At 38.9% G+C, this 24,270-nt stretch overlaps 3 protein-coding genes across 4 annotated transcripts; 1 reads left to right on the top strand and 2 right to left on the bottom strand.

The window, feature by feature from the left end:
• LOC130436777 (leucine-rich repeat-containing protein 74A) lies at window positions 1-4,214 on the bottom strand. The gene is made up of 13 exons (XM_056767728.1): window positions 4,068-4,214; window positions 3,851-4,027; window positions 3,676-3,783; window positions 3,512-3,605; window positions 3,388-3,437; window positions 3,236-3,317; window positions 3,075-3,160; window positions 1,739-1,933; window positions 1,383-1,478; window positions 1,098-1,241; window positions 919-1,023; window positions 717-802; window positions 1-589 (listed from the first exon to the last, which is right to left on the bottom strand). Exons 1-13 carry the CDS (start codon window positions 4,212-4,214, stop codon window positions 1-3), a joined length of 1,959 nt encoding a protein of 652 aa, XP_056623706.1.
• A 2,897-nt stretch (window positions 4,215-7,111) lies between these two features.
• Window positions 7,112-16,950, top strand: angel1 (angel homolog 1 (Drosophila)). 2 transcript variants are annotated; one of them, XM_056768422.1, is made up of 10 exons: window positions 7,112-7,459; window positions 8,071-8,925; window positions 9,165-9,373; window positions 10,900-10,969; window positions 11,210-11,640; window positions 11,801-11,933; window positions 14,853-14,963; window positions 15,114-15,144; window positions 15,213-15,376; window positions 16,109-16,950. In XM_056768422.1, exons 1-10 carry the CDS (start codon window positions 7,396-7,398, stop codon window positions 16,243-16,245), a joined length of 2,205 nt encoding a protein of 734 aa, XP_056624400.1. In that variant the 5' UTR covers window positions 7,112-7,395; the 3' UTR covers window positions 16,246-16,950. The 2 variants fall into 2 exon arrangements, with proteins under 2 accessions (XP_056624400.1, XP_056624401.1); XM_056768423.1 differs by lacking the exon at window positions 7,112-7,459 and adding an exon at window positions 7,752-7,929.
• Window positions 16,951-17,113: 163 nt separating this feature from the next.
• On the bottom strand, window positions 17,114-23,543 carry vash1 (vasohibin 1). The gene is made up of 7 exons (XM_056768424.1): window positions 22,551-23,543; window positions 22,179-22,267; window positions 21,904-21,960; window positions 21,637-21,711; window positions 19,733-20,114; window positions 19,539-19,648; window positions 17,114-18,384 (listed from the first exon to the last, which is right to left on the bottom strand). The coding sequence occupies exons 1-7, from the start codon at window positions 22,896-22,898 to the stop codon at window positions 18,312-18,314; spliced, it is 1,134 nt and encodes a 377-aa protein (XP_056624402.1). The 5' UTR covers window positions 22,899-23,543; the 3' UTR covers window positions 17,114-18,311.
• Between the last annotated feature and the right edge of the window lie 727 nt (window positions 23,544-24,270).

Genomic DNA, 24,270 nt, shown 5'->3' with positions numbered 1-24,270 from the left:
TCATGCATTAGTTTCACTTTTTCCTTTTGAAATGACATCTTTCCTTTTCTTCTTCTTTTTGCTCTTAACTCCTGCTTTAGCGGCGTCTTGAGTGTTTATTGCAGGTCTGGAGCGGGTCAGGTTAGCTGTGGGACTCATCACACTAGGGTTAGATGTGGAGTGAATCCTCTGAGCTGATGTCGGTTTGCTGATGGCGGGTTTGGTGCCGCTGGAGGAGAGGTTGGGTTGGGAATACGAGCGCACGTCCGCTGAGCTGGGAGGTTTGTATGGCGTGGCGCCGCCTATCATGGGCAGGTGGACGTGCTCGCTGCTCATATTCTGGACGGAGTAACGGCTGCTGTTGGACATGATAATGTGATGCCAGGAGCTCAGCGGGGTGGCAGAGAAGTGCCGCGGGCCGGTCCAGTCTTCTCTGGCACCGCTGGGTGAGATTATCATGGAGCTGCGAGGGGTCACTGCCTCCACGGCGCTCTCGAAGGTCTTCAGGATTCTGTCGCTCTTCTGTTTCTCCTTCTTCTGTCGAGACTCCACTTTCCTCAGCTGCCGACGGTGATCTCGCATCATCTGCTTCCGCGTGTCCGCCAAGCCTCTAGAATACAGAAATCTGTCTGTCAGTGGACTACAGTTAGAGACATCAGAGCTCATGATTAATGACATCATCATAAAAGTTGATTTTTAATGTGAAACGTCCACGTGTGATGTAAGAGAGATCACACCTGTAATCCACAATGCCTGTGCCGTCTCTGTCCAGCCTCTGAATCAGTTCCTCAATCTGAAATTTCTCCAGCGGGATAGTGGATTGCTGACGGGTCACAGAAAATAGTAAAACAACACATTAATGCTGCTTAATACAGGCAATGAGTAAATATTCATCTCTTAACAGAATTAATGTTTGTGAAAGATGACACAGCTTTAAACCTGAACAGCCTTTCTGAAGTCCACGACAGACACTCTCATGGTTCCGTCCTTATCAATGTGACGGAAGAAATCCCACAGACGAAGCTTCCGCTGATCAAGATAGTCCTGAAAATAACATCACGTCACATGAATGTCAGACACACTTAAGAAATAAAAGTGGTTCAGTTAGAGTTTAGTACCTGAATGATCTTCATGGGGTCTGTGCGCTTGCGAGGTTTTTTGGCGATGAATCCCCCGACACCTCCATACTGAACCTCCAGACTGAGACGCTCCTGACAGATCAACTCTAACAACTGGACGAAGTTCTCATTCACCAGCACGTTCTACACAAACACACACAGAAACAGATGGACAGTCCACAGATGGACATCATTCACATATCTTTTTAGAAATATCAATACACATGAAAGATTGTTTGTTAGTTATAAATGTAGAGTGTTGGTACGATGTTGTAAATGACTCACACATATGTTGAGCTCCTCAATGGCACTTTTAGACGTTTTCTTGATGACATTTATGAGAGTTAAAGCCCCCTCCACTGTCAATGAGTTATACGCCAGCTGAAAAAATACCACAACTCCAGTTTATAGAATACAACACAACCCATATTTAGCTCTGATTTTATCACAAACATTCATTTTTATATGTCAAATTGACGTGTTAAGCATGCATTTGTATTGAAGAATTCTAATTAAGGTCTAACTAGCTGGAATATCATTGACATGATATCGAGTCATTTTGCTCACAAACACTACAGTTTTAAAACTACACAAACTTATGTTAAGTGCAGTCAGACAGACCAGAGATCTATCAGACGGACCTTCAGCACTCGCAGCGTGTCGTTGGCCTCCAGACCCTTACAGAGCATGCTCACACCCTCATCTGTTATGCGGTTGTTGTTCAGGTTCAGATGCACTAATGTGTTGTTGAATTTCAGGGCTTCACCTAAAGCTAAAGCCCCTTCATTGCTGAAGCCGTTCCAGGACAGATCCAAATGTTTCAGAGTGCTGTTGACCTGAAAATAAATTATAAAAAATACTCTCCTGCATTATAACAAAATAATATAACAGAAGAAAGTCTCAGGTTACTGCTGTAGCCATGGTTCTCTGAGATAGGGAATGAGACACTGCATCATGGAATAACTTTATGAAGGCCAGCAGCGCCTGAAATGGAGTGTTAAACTAACAGGTGATTTACAGTCGTGATGGCGGAGAGTGATAATTTGTGATGGGAATCCCGGAAGGCGTAAATAGGAAGAGGAAGCAATGCAAATCAGCTTCCTGAACAACTTCCGAAGGTCAGGAAGAATGGATAAGTAGTCTTTTTTCTCAAGTCTTTTGTAGTGAACCAGTCTTCAGATCTGATTCTGGCCACAATAATACGAATAGTGTGCATGTTGAATTTGTCAACTCAGAGATTTGTTGAGATGTCTCAGATCTAAAATGGGCCTAAGCCCTCCATCCTTCTTCAGAAATATAAAGTACCAGCTGTAAAACCCTGTCTGGTGTGCAGGGAAACATAGTCTATGGAGCCTTTCACTAAGAGAGACAAAACTTCTCTTTCTAGCACCCAAGCTTGTTTGGGGTCCACATTGGAGGAAAACACCCTTCTGAAAATCTTATAACCCTTCTCTATCATGCAGAGAACCAATTGTTTAAGTAGCTTTTCCACCTTTTTTGTAATTGCACTAAAGGAGTTAGCCTCTCGACTTTGACTGTGTGAAGTGCAAGTTTGATGTAATGCATAAGAGCTTCTTCTGATTTGAGAACAGTCATAATCTTAAATCAGGATTAACCTGCCTGGATGCCTTCTGCGGTTGCTGTGTTTTGCTGCTGCCTGTCTGTGACTACCAGCGCCTGCTGCTGTCTTCAAGTCATTAAGCAGACCAATTTGGTTTCACATGCTATTTCTGGAGTCTACCATAGAGTCATTCCATGATGCAGTGTTAAATTCCTTCGAAAGGTAACGGAAGATATGCTTGAGATCTTGATGGAGTCTGACGACAAAAGGCAACCGTTTCATTCCAAGGTCAAGTATTAGACATTGTTCAGTTAGAAATAGAAATGTGTTGTGTTTTTTCCTGTACAAATCTTTTTTACTGTTCTGCTGAAGAAACAATTTCACCTGTGCTTTGATGTGTTACTGTGTTTGTTCACCTTTAATCCGGCACAGAAAGCTACAGCTCCCTTCATTCTCAGACGATTCCAGCTGAGATCAAGAACCTCCAAACCATCATTGTTGGCTGAACAAAGATTATCTTCATTGTGAAGTTTGACACACATTTATGCCTTCACAAGTATATTTTCTATATTCTCACCTATCATTTGACCCAGATGTTCTCCTCCTCTAAGGCTGAAGTGATTGTGACTCAGATCCAGCTCCTTGACTCTGTAGTTGCTCTGAAAACACAGAGACATCGTGTTTTATTTGGTAACAACGACAAGCTGGAAGATTTGTATTTCAACTCACCGCAAAAGTGTCTGCGAACCATCTGGCATCATCTTCAGCAAATTTATTCCCTGTTTCACCAAACACCATCATCACAATAAACATCATGGTCAGAGCGAATGAGAAGTAAAGATGCACAAAATACCTGAAAGTTTTAATGATTTGATGGAAATGTTTTCCAGGAGCATTTTAGCAACACATTCAGCACCGGCAGACTGCAGGTTATTGTTTGAAAGATCCTGTGAGAAGATGATAAGTAGATTTGAATGTTTTATAAAGTCTGAGAAGTAAACAAACTGACACACTTACAAGATGTTGGATAGTGAAGTTGGCCCTCAGCATCTGGGTGAGATATCTGGCTCCTTCAGCCGACAGACAGTTATCAGCGAGCTGTAGGGTTGTGATGTTCATGTCTGTCTATACACACACAAATATATAAGATTACATAAACACCAAAAATAAAAACAACAACACTCATTCTCACCACAAGAGCGATGGCCAGAGCTTTCCCTCCCAGAGGACCCAGTCCATGATGATTCATATTAATGGTGTCACAGCCCAGATGTCTGAGAAAATATCTGACGGGCACCACACCGACCAGTTTACACGCCTGCAGGTATAATTCTCCAGTAGACGGCACATCCTTCACACTGTGCTTCACCTCTGACAGACAAACACAAGTGCACCTCACATATTACAACACTTGATAAAGGGGATTTGATCCAAACGTTCACGTTACCTCCAGCGTCTGTGTCACATTCATCATCCACCATCACATGATCTGAATCTTCAATCAAACTGAGAGAATCTAAAGAGAGAAGATTAACATTCATATCATCACCTCTCATCCTTCAGCTAGAGTTATTCAATGTATTTTGTGTTCTCTGTTTCAGGCTGGTTGTGTCTTAGCAACAGTTTAACATGTGATACTGAACTGAGAGAGAGAAACTCATCAAACATGTATGACAGTGAGATCCTCAACTTACCAAAGTCTCTTTAAACAGTTTAGATTTCTTACAGTAATATTGCTTTCAGTTGATTAATGCGTTCCGATAAAAAAATATTAAAATCATCACATTGCATTGAAACACAAGACATGTAAAATGTGTGAAAAACAACTACATATTATCAAAAAAAATTAGCAGTTAAAGATATATGATCATTTTTGTTTCGTTCTGTGAACTACTAACAACATTGCACCCAAATTTCAAATAAAAACATTGTTTCTATTTGCATTTATTTGGATGAAATTAAAAATGGAAAAAACGATTGAAAATAACAGAAAAGATGATCTGTATTTTTTCTATTGAGATTTTCCATACAAATTTCAATCATATTATCTTTTAAGCAATACAACAGTAATATTCAATTTAATATCTGACTTTCATGAGGGAAAAATAAAACAGACAGTGGACAGAAATGACCACAATATCTTAACATCTTGGCATCTGTTCATTGCATAAGTCATTTAATGCAGTTTTAGTGGTTACGACCATGGTACTATTTTCACTAGTTACAAAACTCAAATCCTCAAATGTACACTACAGTATTTATTGAAGTTTATAAAATTACAATAGTTAACACTATAGAATACTATCATATACATTATAACATTAAGTGTAGTAATTCCTATAATATACTAGAGTTTACTGTTATAACAAATACTGAATTACAATATATAAGCATTGATGTGGAATGTTAATTTGGGATTTAAATTTGAAAAAATAATAATAATAATACACTAATCCTTTCTCTCAACAGGTAGTGGTCTAGCTTTTGTTGAAACCAGTAACTTTGTATTGGCACTTAATGTATTATGGCTCCTGTATGAACTTTCGCTTATTGCTCCTAAACTCTTTGTAAGTCGCTTTGGATAAAAGCGTATGCTAAATGTCTAAATGTAAATGTAAATACAATGATGGTTTCAAAGTATTGTTTATATTTATTTAGTAAATTCAAAGATAAACACAATTCTCAATTGAATGGATATCTCCTCCACGTTATCATTGAGTGAACACTAAACTGCAGAACAAAGAAACATCAAAGATTGCAGAAATGAACAATTTATGTTTGAGATTATGAGCGTTCTCAAATCGGGATTCGTCTGCCTGGATACCTTTTGCGGTTGCTGCCTCGACCCCCAGGCTCTCTATTCGGGGGGCGAGCTGCCACACTGTGTTTTTGCTAATGCGTGTCTGTGACAACCCGCGCCCGGAGAGGAAGATCTGCTGCTGTGTTCAAGTCGTTAACAGGACCATGCCTGTCAATTTATGTAAAGGCGATCTGAGGTGACAGTTGTTGGTGGTCTAAATCACATCAATAATGTTAGTGTAGACACCGTTGCCTTACAAACTGTTACAAATTCTGCTTGTTTTAATAAATATTTATTTAAAACGTACCTTCAAATTTCTCCAAACAGTGACTTTGCCCCTTTGTTCTTTAGAAATTAAAGTTGCAGAGCACAACAGTGGCGGGCAGAAGCAACCCATTACAATATCCCAGCAGATTTTACCCAGCAACTGGACAACTAAAACAACCCAAAAGGGTTTAACATGTGGAAAAATAACCCAACAAAACAACCCAATGGACTCAAGCCAGCATTATACCTTTATAATTAACCCAACCATTTTTAGAGTGAATTATAATTAAAAAAAATATTGGGTATATTTGAAACAACCCTGCATAGGTTCATAACCCAACGGTTGGGTTTGTCCATTTTTGACCCAACGCTGGGTTGATTTCATCCAACATTTTTAAGATTGATATTGCAAAAGCTTAACACTATCTACAATGGTGTGTATACAGACACAGAGCAGTCTGTAAATTTGATACAGTTGAGCTTGTGTTACAGTTTGTTCAGGGTTCTGATGGTCAGCAGGCAAAAACTATTCTTCAGTCTGATGATTCTGGACTGAATGCACCATTTGGTGGGTTCCTCTGACATCAAAATATAAAATGTCCTGTAGTGATGATAGTTTTTTGTCAATGATGAATACAGCTGCGGTCGAGAAAAGAACAGCTGCCAAAACCAGACAGTCACACACCTGGTCAGAATGCCCTCACTGCATCTGTAGAAGTTCAGTGAGGACTTTGTGAGGGAGACCAAACCCCTCAAGTCTTCATAAGAAACAGAGCCGCTGATGAGCAGATTGTGGTGTGAAGAGATGAGGACAGCACACCAAACAACTTGATGCTCTTGAGTCTTTCTACAGCAGATCTGTTGATGTAAGGGGGCGTGGCCGACCTCCTGTATCCTCCTGAAGTCCACCATCATCTCTTGACATTGTGGTTAAATGCCAAGTTCATTCTTATACGTCCAAATATTAAGTTTGTCTAAATAAAAAGTGACGAGCTCATTAAGTGTAATTTGAAAGAAGCTAAATGGTAATGCTGCTTTTTGCAAGCTCCTTTATGTATTTACTTTTTCTTTACACGAGTTGAACAGTGAAGACAAAGCATGAAAGTGATTTTGTGCCTTTTTGAGACGGCATCATGATATTTACAGTAAAACTATGGTAACACAAATGTTTATTAAAATTGTCTTTAATCCCTGCCTCCAGAAAACACACAGCCAAGATCATTTTTGTCAGCCATAACACTGTATGTCTCTCACGTTTTCTTTATTTAGAAAATCATATATAATCAAAATGTAAAAGAAAAGACGAAATAAACCTTAACACTAACACTAACTTTAGCTGCTAGCCATCTATCTTGATGCTCGCGCTGAATGAATTCCCGCGTCTCGGCAGAAGATGGCGCCCGCAGCATTTCCGGCGCACCGAGTGTCCAAATTTACTCACTCATTTTCACCCGCTCATAAAGTGGACTACGTTAGTGAACTAATGTAGGGAATAGTGACTGAGGGTATAGTGGGCGATTTCGGTCACAGCCTCAATAATATATAAACGCATAAATAATAATCAAAAACGTACGCTCTGATGTACCGGTGCACGGCACGCGCGTGTTGACGTCACGCCGATGGCGTCACCGCAGCGAGCCCAGCGTCCCTATCAAAGTTTTAAGTGAAACATGATTGCCAGTCTGATCTACATCGTGCTGTTTCCTTTGACGAGGCTGATCGGACGCGTCTCAGGTAAAACTCTTGTCGTGAACACGCTGACAGAAAGTTTAAACTCTTCGTCACTTGTTTGTGTTGAGAAAGATGCGCGTCCAAATAAACCACTGCACTCATGTGTGTGTCTGAGAGAGTTGAACGAGGTGAACAAGACAAAATAAGCCAAGTTTCGATTTATTTACCTAACAGGAGCGTTTAAAGTGTATGGTTTGATATACTGAAACGACGACGAATGTCGCTGGTAACCATAGAAACGGAAGCCAGCGACCGCTACAGCTGATCGCAATTTACACGCGTCATGTATTCACCCTCATAGTAATAATAGTAAAGCGCGCTGTCGTCACATTCTGTTATGTGGGTTGTTTGAAGAGATCCTGGAGCATTTAAGGGGTCATGTATCCTATTTGTTTGATTATTTAAGTTGCTTGTTTTGTTAAATGCAGATAAACGTAAATAAAGAGATGAGTGGCAGTCTTCATTCATTTATGGTACATGCAATCAAAGTCATTTTACTTTCGGATGTGTATACATTGGTTCTCTGAAATACGAGAAGTGCGTTTATCTATAGTTTTAATCTTTGTTCTCCTCCTAAACAGATGCATGTGTCACGTTTATATTTCTCTTGACAGGACTGTGGCGGACGACACCGTGTGCGTACATTAATGGCAGAGAGGTTGGGGATGTTTGTGGAGCTCCTTACAGACGGCTTCCGGAGCTTAAGACGGATCTGTTACAGCACTGCAACCGCACAACGCGCATCATTCCCGGCCCAGAAGGCACGGAGAGGGAACACACCTGTGGAATGGCGCAGGGACAAGCTCCTCCGGACAGCGAGGAGACGGTAGGTGAAACGCAGAGGAGGCGAGAGGACGAGCTGGATGAGGAGGTGATGTGTGACGACACGCAATCAGTGACGGAGGAGAACACCAGTGAACACAAGTGCCGCTCAGAACTGGCGGAGGGTTTGGAGGACATCAATGATGTGGCTTTGATGGCAACAGAAGCTGAGATCACAGCATCATCAGTGGACGGTTGTGAGGAAATAACTAGCGACTGTGCCGCCGTGGTCAATTTCATCCAAGAGCCTCCGCACAGCCTGGATGACACGACCTCAGCCGAGAGCGAACCGGACCATGCTGTTGTGAGCAGCGGGTCTCTGGATCTAACAGCAAAACTTCACGTAAGTGATGAAGGAACGGATGCGACTGCTGAAACAGACTCCCACATGCGTGAAGATGATGATGATGAAGAAGAACATCCCAGGGCTTGTTACTCTGAAAGTGAAGCTCAGTTCATGACCAGCCATCCCGTGTTTGATTTGAGGGCGCTACTTGTGGATTCTCACGGCATTCAGACAGCAAAAGAGCCCATCGGTTGGCATTTTCCAACAGGTTTGGGACTGTCAGACGTGTGTTTTTGCCCTTATGTGCAGTTTCCGGCACTCAGCTACTATCCTGCGTTTCAAGACGATAACAATATTGAAGGTGGGAGCATCAGAAAAACACCTACTAGTGAATAGAGAGTTTCTCATAATGTTAGCTTGAAATGAATTTTGCATTCCAACGTAAAAAAGAAAGACTGATTTGAATGATGTTTTTTCCTAATGGTTTAGTCCAACACATTCAAGTGCATTCAAGACAATTGGACAATTTTTAGTCCCAACATATTTCTGTGGTTTTTCATAGTTCTGTTGGCTAAATATGTGTTCATTTCTCTTTTCCAGTGACGTGGAGGCTATGGGAGGACCTGAGTGAAGCCTGTGGTGAGCCGTGTGTGGACCTCTTTGAATTCAGCATCATGTCTTACAACATTCTGGCTCAGGATCTGCTGGAGGCTCATCCAGAACTCTACACACACTGTCAGGGGGAGATGTTGGTGTGGGAATACAGATTTCATCTCCTCCTGCGGGAGCTGCGCGTCTGGATGCCTGATGTACGTCAATACAAACTCATTCATGTACACCGGACATGAGCGACGGCATGCGACACAATAAAAGACAATAGAATCCATTTAAGAATGAGGCATTTGTCTTGTCATATGGAACCGCATCAAGCATGGGTGCATAATTACTGATTATAATGGGGTTTATTATGTACCGACCATCGGTCTCTGCACTTACTGTTTTAATTACATTTCTTCATCATTAGAGTCTTACTTAATCAGTTTATTTAAGTTATTTGAAAATTTGCTGAATAATTACTGAATTTGCACATTTCTGAAAGATAATTTTTGTCATTTATTACATTTCTGAAATATTTAAAGATGTTAAATGTATCTTATTCTCCAAGTGACAATTTACGATTTAAGGTTTAGATTAAATCGCAGTCATTTGTGACAATTAATTAATGATGAAACGCAAAATATGAAATGTAGAACTAAAAACACACTATTCATACGTCTTAGACTTGTGATTTCCCTACTTAATGAAAAAGTGGGTTTGTGGCATTCACACCAGTGACAATAACTATAATTATAAAGATTGTTCTGGATTGAAGAGAATTATGAGTCCATACCACAAACAAAGTTAAACATTCAGAGTGATTCATGAAACTGCACTTAAGATTGTTCTTAAAGTCCCAGTAAAAGAAAAATAACAGTACTTATTTTTCCAGGAAATATTGCAGCATTTATAGTAAATAGCTTATGAATGTGGGTCATTTTCTTTTTTAAATTCTTGGACTCACATAATTTTCAATTAAAACCCATAATGCACTTCCGCCCCGAAATGACTATCCATCTCAAATGAAGTAAACTAGACAGCTTTGCTGGTGCATCTGTTAACTCCTCCCCTCAGCTGTCAGTCTGCTGCCAGTTTCATTTTAAAATCAACAGCTGTTTTTACACATCCAATCAATTTGCAGTGAGAAATGCATGCCACGCCCACTAATTGTCTCCTTTGAGATTCCTTTTCAGACATATATGTGTCAGAATAGGAAGGTAAAAACAATCGCAGCTTCCGGTTCACATAGACTTTTATTTTATTGAAATATTCCAAGTAATACGCTTTGTTAACGATTATATTCACCTTCTCCTGAGGTAACAGTAGATTCATCTCATCATCTATACAATACGTTTTATTTGTTTAAATACCGCCCCTCACATTCTCATGTAAATATATTAGCGTGTGATGTGTTAAACGACTTTAGCGATCGCACGTTAGCGATCGCTAACGTTAAAAATCAAAGCTTGAATCATAATTTAAAGATGATGTTTATCAAAGTTTATATTTCAAGAATTTAGATTCTTGGAAAATTAATGTTGGGATTTTTTTTCCGGGATTACAAAATATTCCTTATGTTTTTTCTTACATTAGAATTTAAGAAAAAAATGAGCAGTTGAGAAGAATTTTCTTGAAAATGTTTTGTGAATCCGTTTTTTTTCTATCAATTTACAGTAAACCTCTACGTCATATGCAATTTTCGTGAATGCAGTTGTGATTCTTGTCTTGATGTGTACAGATTCTGTGTCTTCAAGAAGTTCAGGAGAATCACTTTCAGGAGCAGATGTATTCTGTCCTTATTGAGATGGGTGAGGTGACGCTCTTCTTCTCAAAACTCAACATTAATTCTGTTGTGACATCTGTTCATGAAACGACAGCTACAGTAGACTTGACTGAAAATTAATATGACATGTTCATCTCAATAGCGATCTTAATGTCCTTTTTCATGAGTTTCATTCAGAATTCATGTTTAAAATCACCAACATGGGTTCACACCGTCATGTTATGTCGGTTTTGTTTGTTTATGGAAGTGGATTGTGTTTTCTCAGGATACACCTGCATCTATAAGCGACGCACCGGTAGCAGAACGGACGGCTGCGCTTTGTGTTACCAGAGCGAGCGTTTTACTCAACTCTCCGTCAACCTGCTTGAGTTTTACCGACCCGACTGCGAGCTGCTGAACCGTGACAACGTGGGCATTGTGTTGCTCCTTCAGCCAATCACAGAGCAGGGGGAAGCTCTCAGTCCCATATGTGTGGCAAACACGCACCTGCTGTTTAACCCCAGGAGAGGTGACGTGAAGCTGGCACAGCTGGCCATCGTGTTGGCTGAGATTGACATGATGATGAAGAAATGTGAAAGTCAAGGTAGAAGTTGTGAGGTTGTTCTGTGTGGAGATTTTAACGCATTACCCAACTCACTTCTGCTGAAGTTCATCACCAGCGGGGAGCTCTACTACCTTGGCTTACCTGCCTGGATGGTGAGGGTCACATTTATGTCATGTCACATAAACAAGATGTGCAGTGTCAATGTAGCCTCATGGTGTTTGCTTGTCAGTTATTAAAACAGCTTAAAATGTGTCTCATCCAGTCAGATACGCCATTTATTTCTCAGGAATAATCTTTAGTTTGTGTCGACAGGTTTCAGGTCAGGTGGATTTGTCTAGTAAATTTCATCAAAGTAGGATTTTCGAGCCGCTGTGGCCGGACAAACTCGGCATCAATGAAAACTGTCAGTATGCGGTTTATTCTGACCCGAGGACCAGCGGCCCAGGTGAGTGTCACAGAAGCCAACAGCAAACCTGGGACAAATTTTGTTTTCATTTGGAGGAAAAACAAAGCACGAAACGACTTTCCGTAAATCAAACTTGTGTTTTAAAGGATCATTTACAGTGTATAATATCGTACAATAACATTGTGTTAATTTTTTTTAACTATGTCTGAGGTCAATTGACACCCCGAGGTTACTTTGACATTTCTGGAAAATATGCAAATTGTGTTTCAATAGCTTTGTATACCGTGTTGGGCTATATGACACCAGTTTTTATGCTTTTTTGTCGTTCCAATTTCTTCGATTGTTTATCTCATTTGTAAATCACTTTGGATTAAACCATCTGCTAAATGATTAAATGTAAATGATTCTCTCTCACTTTTGTTTGGCTTGTTAATGTGATAGTTCATTCAAAAATGAGAAATTTCTCATCATTTGCTCACCCACATGTCATTTCATACCTGTTTAAATAACTTTGTTCTGATAAACATCGAGAAAGATATTTGGAAGAATATTAGCAATTTTCAATTCTGTGACATCATTGACTATCATAGTTGTAAAAATGTAATGGTAGTCAAAGGTACCCCAGAACTGTTTGTGTTCCTAAAGTCTTCAAAATATCTCACTTTGTTTTCAACAGAACAAAGTATAGTCAGTATATATATAGCATATAAACAATATATGTTTCCTAATAGTGGATGATGTCAATTGAAAATTGCTAACATTCTTACAAATATCTTTCTCTGTGTTTAACAGTACAAATACATTTATCAACCTGAGGGTGAATAAAGGGTTGACAGAATATTCATTTTTGAGTGAACTATCCCTTTAAAGTCGGCATGAAATGGAAGTAGCGATTGTCTTTTTTCCGTATCTTGATGTATGCCCAAGTGAAAGGACTTCAGAAATGAGAACAAAATGTAGGTCGGGACTTGATTTCATCCACTGACATCTTGAAAAAAGGTGAAAGATTTGAACGCCAGTTTGCAACAGTCAGTTATTGCATCCCCGCACTCGCACCATTCCTCGTGACCAGAAGTGAAGAGAGCAGTCGTTTCCAGAGGGGGAGGAGGTTAACGTTTTTTATTAAAAATCAAAATTTTTACCTGACCTTTTGTTATATAAGAGGGAATTGTATTCACGCGAACATCATGTAAGTGTCAGAAATGAAAACGCGCTTGTTACCGAGATTACATCTGTTATTGACACCAGACACAGCGAACGCCAGGTTCTGGAATGCACCCATCTGATGATCACTGACTCCACAGAACGAATATCCTACGACTACTTCTCTAGCCCCACCCACTGGTTCACACATGATAATTCTGAAGTAACACAAGTGGCGCAGAACCAGATTGAGCGAGCAAGCAATAAACAAACATGCCTTCTAAAGATAGCTAAATATTGTGGAAGAATACAGTTGCTGCATAACCTTCCTTCGGATTCCGATATTAGGAATGCATGGTTAAAGTTATTTTTAAAGATGTTCCAGCTCATGTGGGAAAACATGAAGTGTTTGTTTTCGTCATTTCTCTAAGGAATCCTTTGTGAACAAAGCACAGATTGACACAGGATTTGCGGAGAGACTAAAATTAAAAAGCAATGCTGTGCCGTCAATATTGGATCCAATAGGAACGGCACAGCAATCTTATGCTAGTAAATATTTTTGGACTATGCGTCACTATTGCTTTGTAAGAGATCACTTGATGTGCCCTGAGCTCTACTCACACGATATTAGTATTACCTGTGGACCTCTAGTCATTTAAATTAATTGCAGAAGTTGTCTGTGATCTTAAGCCTGTGAGAATCGGGATCTCTGTGATTTGCCGGGCTCATATATCAGGGAGGTCATATATAAATCACAGGTGGTCTCCAGTTACTTATGCTGTGCGAAAACTGTGAATGGTGCTAATGTGTAACCTAATATTATGTCTCAAACCAAATTCACAGATGTCTCCAACAATGCAAACTGCTATCCAATCAAAGCAGTGGGTGTTTGCTTATAAAGTCTATAATGTGGCACGCCCAAAACCGAGCGTTTGTAGAGTTTGCCTCAAAGTTGCCTATTACTTCTTGATTTTGATGTTTTTACATGTAAAAATCACGCACATGTCATAAGTGGAGCTCATACAACAGTATGAAACAATAAACAAGGCCAGTTCATCATATCTTTAAAGATTACATGTGCAAATGAATAAAAAATACGATGTGCACGGATAAATAATGAATAATAAATACAATTAAAATGATCACAGACTTTACAATAATTATTTTTACACATTTTTACCCAGTGATTGTGATGTATGGGGTCATTTTAACACCATTAACTTTTTTGTGGAAAACACTTTTTTTCCCACTTTCTTTGGCGAATGGGAACACACATTTAACATACTCTGAATCACTAAACTGTTGATTCTAGCACTTCTGAATGAACAGCTTGATGACAAAACAAGTGATGGAGATATTTTTAATGTGGTCTTCATTTTGTTTAAAAACGATAACACTTTGCAATATGTTGCTATTTGTTAACAGCAGTAAATTCATTAACTAACATGAACTAACAATGAACATTAGAATTTCTCAGCATTTATTCACCCTTGTTAATGTTTGTTAATGTCAATACAGTTGTTCATGTTAGTTCATAGTGCATTAACTAATGTGTTAACAGCGACAATATTTGATTTGAATAATAGTTTAGTAAATGCTGAAATTAACATGAACTAAGATCAATAAATGGTTTAGAAGTGTTGTTTACTGTTAGTTCATGTTAGCTCAGGCATTAACTATTTGTTAAAAAATATAGCACCTTTTGTAAAGCGTTACCAAAAAACATGTAGATCTGGTTTTGTTTGTCTTAGATATGTTAATTTAATAACTATTAATATAAGAGCATGTTTTGTGCCTCAATCTTTCTTTCCGTAGAGAAATTGCAGTACAGTCATGATTTTCTTCGCCGGCTGCAATTCTGTCAGGCGTCATGTGTGCGACCACCAGACTTGGACTTTATACCTGGAGTCACAGACAATACACCAGGTGCAGTACAGTAGTGCCTGTGACTCTTTCAAATCCATTTTCTCTATTTCTATTGCTTTTAAACATGATGAGAGTGAACAAAATATCAAAAATGTCTCTCGTGTTTCTGAGGAGTCACACGTGTACCTCATGCTTTTCTCCTTTCTTCAGACCCTGACGAGATCCACATGTTAAGTTTCAGGTGAGTTTAGTCTGAGATGACGTTCACTGTACTGACTGAAGTTACGATACCAACTGAACTTTTGGCAGGTTCAGACACACTTTATTTCACGGTCTGAAACTGACGTCAGCCTACCCTCACACCCATCTCATCACTCACAACTGTGTGCTCACCACACTGAACTCAGAGGGAGGAGCCATGGTGGACTACATCTTCTACTCCACTCCGACACACGACGCTGCTCACGTGAAAGGTATAATGCACAAATAAACTGGGATGTTCCATTCAGAATTGGAGTCGATTCCAGTTCGTGGTTTTAGAATCGATTCCAAGAATTGATTCCTAGCTGCTGTTTTCAATCCCTGCTCAATTCCCTGTTTTACTACAGATTAGTATTTATTATTAAAAAATATACATTTTTTAATGAGATGCAAAACACTTTTCTTAGCTGTCACTTTTTACAAGTAATAATTCTTTATTGTTTTTAATGACAAAAATCTTAACCAAATATGTCGATCTTGTCCTGCAATTCCAACGTATCTATAATAATCTAATTTAAAGGTTGTTTTCAAAAATAAAGCACAGGTACTATTTTTAAAGTTATTCAGCAGTGTTCACACAAATTCTTGAGAAATATAAATAGACAGATCGATAATCAGTAAATTGTATTAAAAAATATGTAAGAATAATATGCATATTAATATATGAAGGTTATTAAAGAGAAGTCGATTCCTTTAACGCCTTGGAATCAATTCTTTTTTAAATTGATTGCCCTATATACGCTGTCATTTGTTCTTCTCAGCCAATCAAAACGAAGCAGTTTTCATCACCTTTTTTTTCACTTTCAGTGAGTGTTCAGTATCTTCAGATATTGCTTTTGTCATTACTCACACTGATTTTCATGTTTCTTGATACACAGTAACAACTTGTCACATTGGGCTGTCACATGACTCATGATGTCATTGCCCATGTTTTGTCTCCACAGAGAGAGGTGGTGGTTTGAAGCTACTCGGTCGTCTGTCATTGCTGTCTGAAGATCTTCTCTTGTCACTCAAAGGACTTCCCAATGAAACGTTTCCTTCGGACCACCTCAGCCTACTCGCCAAATTTCAGCTCTCTTGAGTATTTCTCCGCTCTGTTAAATATTTTCTGGCTCTGTTGAGTACTCAATGGCTGATTTCTGCCTAGTATGTCTTTACCCTGCTGAGTATTGCTGGACATGTTTGAGTTTTCACTGCACTTTTGAGTATTTGTCTTCACTCTGCGGTATTTCTTGACATTTATTTCTCTGCACTTTTGTGTACCTCTTGACTCTTTTGAGTACGTTTCGGCTGTGTTGGGTATTTATCTGCTCTGATTAGTATTACTCATTATTTTGATGAGGATTCTCTGTTACGCTTAGTATTTTGTGGCTTTGCTGCCTATTTCTCAGCATTTTTGACCATGTCTTGGCTCTGCTGAGTATTTCTTTGCACTTAAGTATTTTTCACCTCTGTTGGTTATTTGATGGTTAAGAACCATGGTTAAGTGTGTATGTCACACACTAAATACAGTCAACACCTCTGATTGTAGTTGACTTTAGTATTTGGTGATTGTTATTTTTAGATTTAAACCAGTGATTCATTACTAGATTACGAGAGATTTATTTCACATCCTTTTGTTTTATTTGCAATACTGGAAAATGTAAGCAAACCGTATGTACATCTTTTTTTATGAAAATGCGGTAATGGTCCATTTGCTCATTTTTGTGTTGAATTATTCTGAACATTGTTGTTTTCACTTTGAATTTCTATTGTAAATGGAGCAAAATAAATGACTTCATGTCTGCTTGGTGTTGTTATTCCGTTTAAACATACTGACAAATTATTTTAAAAAAAATAAGATGGCAGACGTCTCTAGAGCTAATTCCTTAAATTATTGAAATTAACATTCAATACAAGATGTTGTTTGAAATTGGCAGTACCGTAATTAAATGTAAACACATAATAACTGGAGCTTTTGATACAGGTTTTAATGTATTTCAAGTGTCACAAATGACTTTTTGATTACAAGTGTGACATTACAGTGCTGTGACATCATAGTTAAAGTCTACATTACCATAATCAACAGAAGACATGAGAGACATCCAGTGTAGATTATCTCGTGTGTGTTTCAGTGAAGAAAGATTGTGTGATGAATTGATGCTTCTCATAACGCACAGATTTACAGAAGATCATTGAACAGCACCGATTCTTACACTTGTAGTAAGCACTTCATAGGGTCTCTCAACCAGCATGACTGGCCTCTGTGATGTGTACTAGCAGATCTGTGTTAAGTGTCACTATAAAAAATATATATATTTCTGATAACAGAATACTAGAAATTAAATCGCAATTATCAAAACACGTAAACTTTTGTCTTAATCTGTAAAATCGCCCCAAAAAACATGCAGGAATTTAACTTCTACAAAGAGATTATTTCATTTGTATGTGCAAAATGTTAATGAATCAATTATTATTTAATGATGAATTTAGTATTTCTTTGGAATATTGCGCACTGATGATTTGAGCAAAATAACAACAGTAATGTGTATTCAAAGCTATAATCAAATCATATGGAAATCTTAAATCATATAAAAATAAAATGGGGACTTCAGGCCGTATCATAACTGAACCCTGTAACCACCATCACATTTAAAAAACATGAGCAGATTCATCATCAAACCCCGCTGCTCACGACAGAAGACTGAAACATACAAATATTTGGTCTGTTATAGTCCCGGTCGCATCCAGATCATTCATGAAACCTCATGATGGCAACAAAAAAAACTTGAAGTGCAAATAAGACAGTGTGTTGAGTTTCATCAGATCAGAGTTTTCATCGTCACCAAAAAACCCTCAGTTCTTACAAAGGCACCCAAGAACTGGATTAAAAATTGTCTCTATATAAGACTGGTTAGTTGAGTTAAAAGTTAAATCTACTGTATTTACAGATGTGGCTCGGGCTGAATATATAAATATGATGTGTCGCTATTCTACTGAACGAATCACTTCAGGTGGTATAAATGAACATTCTTAAGTGTGTACCCTTCAAAGTGACCACATTCTCTAAAGTGGAATACTGCACAGGTGCAAGACTTTATCCTCGTTGTTGAGTTTCAGCATTCATTCGCTTAATATCTTTCTCCGTTAATAAACGTTTGTGTTGTTTCACACCCTGATCTGATAACCATTAACATCTGCTGCTGGTCCTGACTGTGAAGGTTTTCTCTCCACTGATGACCTGTGAAAGACAACACAACACTCAGTGTTATTCAAGTGTACAGTTAGTACACTGCTTTAAAACTAAAAATAAGTGTATGTACTATCGGTCTCCTTTTTGACAAATTTGACAATTTCAAGTACAAATATTTACATTTACGCATTTGAAAGATGCTTTCATCCATTGCATTCTGCTATACATTTATGTAATTATATTTAAAATTAGAACTAAATTAGTGCAATTTAGTCTCAGTTGGCACTGAAATAGTTCAGTGTACTCAGTGTAAGTATACTGACAGTGCTAGTCCAAGACTAAGTACAACATGAAGTAATACATTACTAGCTCATATTATTGTACTTACTACATTGAGTATACTTTAAAAACTAACTTTACGTATACTAAAAGCAGCATGGGAATATTTGTAGCAATAGCCAAAAATATAATATGGGTCAAAATGATCGATATTTTCTTTTTTGTTAAAAATCATTAGGATCTTAAGAAAATATCATGTTTCATGAAAATATTTTATAAATGTACAACCGTAAAGTTATATCCAAACATTATTTTTGCAGCAAAATCGCTAACAAAAATGCCCGGAAACATTCCTTCAAACTTCACTCGCTGCTGCCCGCTCTTTGGGAATTACCCACTCAAATTTGTTATCTATGTAAAGCTTAGAATTCCAGCTTTTGGGTTCATCCACCCTCCACCACTTCATTACAGCGACAAGCCCATAGAGAGTGTTAATGGACAACTTTAAAGGCGATTTTCTCAAGATTTAGAATTTATTGCAGCCTCCGATTCCCTATTTTCAAATAGTTGCAACTCAACCAAATACCTATCTTAACAAAGCATACATCAATGAATAGCTTCTTTATTCAGCTTCCAGGATGTATGAATAAGATTCTCAACAGACACACTGATGGTTCATGCGCTCTTGTGAAGACATTTTACTTAAATTAACAAAGAGCAACATGTTTACAAAAAAGGAAATTACAGCATAATTTCTTCTGGCCTGTGGAGTAGTGTTTCAGAAAACTTTCTTTGAAGACAATCATTATTTATGTTTTCCAGTTAATATAATGAACCATGATTTCTGTCTGTGCTATAAGCTCTGAATTATAAGAGGAGGCTGACGCATGTTAAAGGGGTTCCTGATAAATCCCGGGACGTACCGTCTATCACTTTGACTGTTCTTCCGCATGGGACTGGCTGGATTCCTCAGCGGAGATCCCATATCCTTCTTTCTGTCTTTAGTGGGCGATGACGGAGTGGCTTTCCCAATCTGAAACATAAACATCTGATTTTGTGTGTCTGAAAGATCATAAGAACAGTTTGATGTTGAAGAATGCATTCAGGTCATCGTTACCTTTAACCTCATATCACGAGTGTATCTGTCCAGCTCTTTCTTCAGCTCCTCTTTGGACAGTTTGTCCACGTCCAGCACAGAATGTTTCCACTCGATCTGCTCCACGCTGTGAGGGTCGTGTGACACGTAATGGCCGATCTTCACCTTACACAGCGTGTGCCAGTAGCCCTGATAAGCCACCTGGAAGTCCTGCACGAGGTCGGCGAGTGTTTTATACTCCAGCGGTTTGTACATCAGGTCCTGGCGCCGGCTGATCCCGAGGGCGCCGAAGCGTCCGCCGCTGTGGACCCCCAGCACGATGTGACAGAAGTGACTCCCTGAGAAGCGCGTCTTAAAGCTGAGAGGAAACCGCTCCACGCTCGGCAAACTGTTGGTGAGGTAACTGACCGGTCGACGCTGTTAAGATCAACACTTAATGCACTGACAGACATGGTGAGCAGAAGCTTTGAATCTGGTTTAGTGTTGTTCAAGTTTATCAAAATACATGTAGTTCTAAGAGCCGTTTTTAAATTTTTAATGTAGTTTTTACTGCAGTACTAAGTCTTGTTCTCACTGTTGTTCTTACTACAAGTTTTATTGTCGTTTCCTGTAGTTCTTCGTGCATGTTTTTCTGTTGTTCTTACTGTGGTTTTTACTGTAATTCTTACTTTCTTCCATTTGTTTTTTGCTGCAGTGCTAAGTCTTGTTCTGACTGTACTTCTTACTATAGGTTTTACTTTAGTTTTCTGTAGTTCTACATGCAAGTTTTTCTGTAGTTCTTACATTGTTTTTTTATTGATACACCATGATTGAGTTCTTACTGTCTTACTTTAGTTTTTACTGCAGTGCTAAGTCTTGTTCTCACTGTAGTTCTTACTATAAGTTTTATTGTATTTTACTGTAGTTCTTCATGCAAGTTTTTACTGCAGTTCTTGCTGTCTTTAGTTTTTCGCGGTCGTGCAGTCTTGTTCACGCTGTAACTTCTTAATGTACGTTTTTCTGTATTTCTTGTTTTTCTGCAATTCTTAATGTTAGTTTTACTGTAGTTTTTACGGCAGTGCTCAGTCTTGTTCTCACTATTGTAGTTTTCTGTAGTTCTTCGTGCAAGTTTTTCAGTAGTTCTTACTGTGGTTTTTACTGTTTTTCAGTCCAGTGCTAAGTCCTGTTCACTCTGTAGTTCAGTAGATTTACAGTATGTAGTTCTTAATTTAAGTTTTTCTGTAGCTCTTGTTTCACTGTAGTTCTTAGTCTAGTATAAACTCTTGTTCTCACTGTAGTTCTTAATTTAGGTCTTATTGTAGTTCTCTGTAGTTCTTCATGTAGGTTAATCTATAGTTCTCACAATACTTCTTGTTTTTCTGTAGTGAGTTTTATTGTAGTTCTAAATTTAGTTCTTACAATATTCTCATTTCCCCCCAGGACAAATAACACCCTGCATATTCTTTCCATGTTTAATCTGGACTTTAGCAAACTCAATAAGTGTCTGGTCCCTCTAGACTCCCCTAAGAGCTCAACTGATCCTACAGATCTGTCTGAGCCTTGAATCCTCGACACCCACAGTAACATAAAATCCACCTGAACTAAATAAAAGGCCAATTCACATAATGACTGAATACTATAACATTAAGAGGTGGTTTTCCAGGACACAGCTTAAGCCTAGTCGCAATTTAAATGTCAAAGGTGTCTTGATCATATCTGAAAATATATCAGTGCCATTGTTTTGCCTCATGATGCACACCAGTAAATTTTTGTATTTTTAAAAACGACTTGCACATCCTGATTTAACTAAGGCCTAGTTCTGGTTTAAGATATACCCTGTCGGGAAAGCATCCCTAAATGTATTAGCCTGCACACCGGCGGATTCACTGTAACTCGATAGTGCTTGATATACAGGAGCACGTGATTTTTATTGAAGTGAAGGATACGTTGCGAGGATCACGGCTTCCAAACATTTGATTGGCAGAGATTCTCGTGTCATTTCCTTGGCAATGTCCATTAATCTGTGGAAGATAGCATGTAAGTAATCTAAAAGAGTCTGATGAAGCCATACTGTATCCTCTCTCACATATTCATAATCACCTACTGCTGCCATCGGCTTGTAATTCTTTGTATGACAGCGATGGCTTCAAATTGTGACTAGTTAAGATTCAAGCATGAATGTTTCAGATAAAATTGTGTGCACTTGATCTTACGCTGTGAGCGGTCGGCTCTTCTTTATCTCAAAGAACTGTGTTCCAGTGTGATTGTATCTGAGAGACACTGTTAAGTACACTGCAACACTCCATCGAGGTACAAATAGGGCATTACACACAGTCAACTACTACACACAATATACTGTTGAAGTAAATCAACTACAAAAACTCACAACAAAAAATGAAAGACGTTACACTTCAAAGTATTTCTACTAAAAGCATAAATGCACACACGATGCACAAATTGTTTAAACGCACAAAGGAGTAGAGGATACTGTAGATCCCTGATGTATTTTTGTATGGCTTCCAGACGCTGAGGAATACTGCTGTTGGGTTGGAATGTAGGCACACTTGGTATTGGAATCTGTAGATTATAAAAACAACTTTTATTTTCAGAGTAAATATCAAGCTTGTTTGTATATCAGTGTGATACAAGCCGCTGTGTTTACCAGATTACAGCATCAGCTGAAAAAAGTTTCTTTGGGACACCACATTTATACATAAAGAATATAAAACGCACATAATAAAGAATTTAAACATATTGTTAACCATAGCAGCAAACAGGTTAAAAATGGCACAAATTCTGCCAGAACTGTTGTTTTTTTAATCCAAATGACTAAAGATCAAAGATTACGATTTTGCATCACCTTGGGAAGGTCGCTGGTTGCCCAGATCTTCTTCCCTACATTCTCTCCATCGGGATGGATCCGGGCGACCTGCCTCCACATCTGTTCCCAAGTCTCCTCATTTATGGGCAGACCGCCCCGGTTAATTATGCAGGGAATCCCACCATCCCTCAAATCTTCCCCCTCGTCCTCTTGTTCCTCATCTCTGTCCTCAACCCCTCCCAAACTCTGAGGGGTCCGGATCATTCTGAGGCCAGCAGAGGAGGCGCTGGCACGCGGCTGGATCACACAGGCCCTGAATCCTGAAGTCCGGACCAATCTCCTCGGAGAGGAGCAGTGATGGAAAGAGCCGCAGCAGCACACGGGCATGGACGGGTCACACACACACACAATGGGTCAAACACTGTCTCTCTCTCTCACTGGATCACAAACACTCTCTGTAGGGTGGCTGGGTGACACACTCGGACCCCCAGCCAAATCTCTGTCAACACATGTCAAGCAGCATACTAGTCTTCAAGTGCAAAACTAATATGTATGAAAACACAAACCCCCTTTAGCTCTACTTGTCAGCACAAACTGAATATCAGATATAACGCTCAAGAAACATTGAACATATTACAGCTGATCATATCAGTAACAATAGAGATCAATACGCGTCTGATTCATGAGCCCCAACCGCCCTACAGCATCAGAATAAACATCAGAACAGATGAAATAAATCTGATATCTTCCATAAACAATTACAGGCAGTCCATTGTCACATCGACGGGTTGAATCAAAGCGTCTGCCCTTAATCTTCAGCGCATCACAAACAATACAGTAAAGACGCGCCGGCGAACGCGCCGATGACGTCACCCCACCGCCGACTCAACGCGTCCCGCGAAGCTCAATGTCATTACGCGCACGTATTTACATACAATACAATGCGATGCAATAGTTTCCAATAGTTAGCTTCATCGTGATGGCTGCCGGTTCGAGCCATCGCCCAGTCGTCTCTCAGACCCGTTATGTGACGCGGAACGATGCCCGAGTCGTTCTTTCGAGCTGATTCACTTGGATGATTCGTTGGAGTCGAATCGCAAAACGTTGTCGATCGTTCCGAAAACTTTTATACTTTATTTTATTTAGCAATAAACCTGATATTATTAATAATATTGTGAATACATTAGTGATGTCGATTTACCAGTTGTTGGAGTAATAAAGTCTAAAGAGTTATTAGAGAACTTCTATAAACGTCTTTGAGGCGAGGACTCGGACGAATCATTTTATTGAAACGATTGGTCCGAGTGTGTCGACTCGCTAAACGATTCACACGATTGATGCTCGCAAATCCTGATTTTCTGCGCATGCGCACAATGATAAGATTAGCGTCCTGGGCAAGGACATCGAGATCCACTCTTTTGAGTATATATGAGTATAAATTAGCGCTTTATTGTGTATTGCTGTACACCTGTGACAACTTGTCCCAAACCTGACTATTATGAAAAACGCACATTTATTAGCTACAATTAAATCAAAAATAGGATAAAGTCATGGAGAGTCAGATATGGGCGGTTTACTATATTTTAGAAAAATGCAACTAAAAGCATACATACAAAAAACATCCAATAATTGTATTGAATGAATCTTGTTTTGTTGTGTTGATGTGTCAATTTCTGACATTTTGAATAAAATATACTAGATCTAGTCCTTTGCTAATATGGTTGTGTAAAGCATACAGTATAAAGAAGCAAATCTCATG

This window comes from Triplophysa dalaica, chromosome 15 (assembly GCF_015846415.1).
Source record: "Triplophysa dalaica isolate WHDGS20190420 chromosome 15, ASM1584641v1, whole genome shotgun sequence".
NCBI classification, from domain to species: domain Eukaryota; kingdom Metazoa; phylum Chordata; class Actinopteri; order Cypriniformes; family Nemacheilidae; genus Triplophysa; species Triplophysa dalaica.
Note: the sequence above shows the minus strand (reverse complement) of the source record. Positions and strands in the feature narration are given on the sequence as shown.

Excerpts from the sequence above, each read along its gene's own strand:
- LOC130436777 (XM_056767728.1), bottom strand. The coding sequence starts at position 4,214 with ATGAGAGGTGATGATATGAATGTTAATCTTCTCTCTTTAGATTCTCTC. Across the intron at positions 3,318-3,387 it reads GGTTCGCAGACACTTTTGCG|AGCAACTACAGAGTCAAGGA; the intron begins GTGAGTTGAAAT and ends CTGTGTTTTCAG. Across the intron at positions 1,479-1,738 it reads ACACGCTGCGAGTGCTGAAG|CTGGCGTATAACTCATTGAC; the intron begins GTCCGTCTGATA and ends GTATTTTTTCAG.
- angel1 (XM_056768422.1), top strand. The coding sequence starts at position 7,396 with ATGATTGCCAGTCTGATCTACATCGTGCTGTTTCCTTTGACGAGGCTG. Across the intron at positions 9,374-10,899 it reads TGCGCGTCTGGATGCCTGAT|ATTCTGTGTCTTCAAGAAGT; the intron begins GTACGTCAATAC and ends TGATGTGTACAG. Across the intron at positions 15,145-15,212 it reads ATCCACATGTTAAGTTTCAG|GTTCAGACACACTTTATTTC; the intron begins GTGAGTTTAGTC and ends AACTTTTGGCAG.
- vash1 (XM_056768424.1), bottom strand. The coding sequence starts at position 22,898 with ATGCCCGTGTGCTGCTGCGGCTCTTTCCATCACTGCTCCTCTCCGAGG. Across the intron at positions 20,115-21,636 it reads GAAGCCGTGATCCTCGCAAC|TTACCTCACCAACAGTTTGC; the intron begins GTATCCTTCACT and ends TCGACCGGTCAG. Across the intron at positions 18,385-19,538 it reads AACAGTCAAAGTGATAGACG|GTCATCAGTGGAGAGAAAAC; the intron begins GTACGTCCCGGG and ends TGTCTTTCACAG.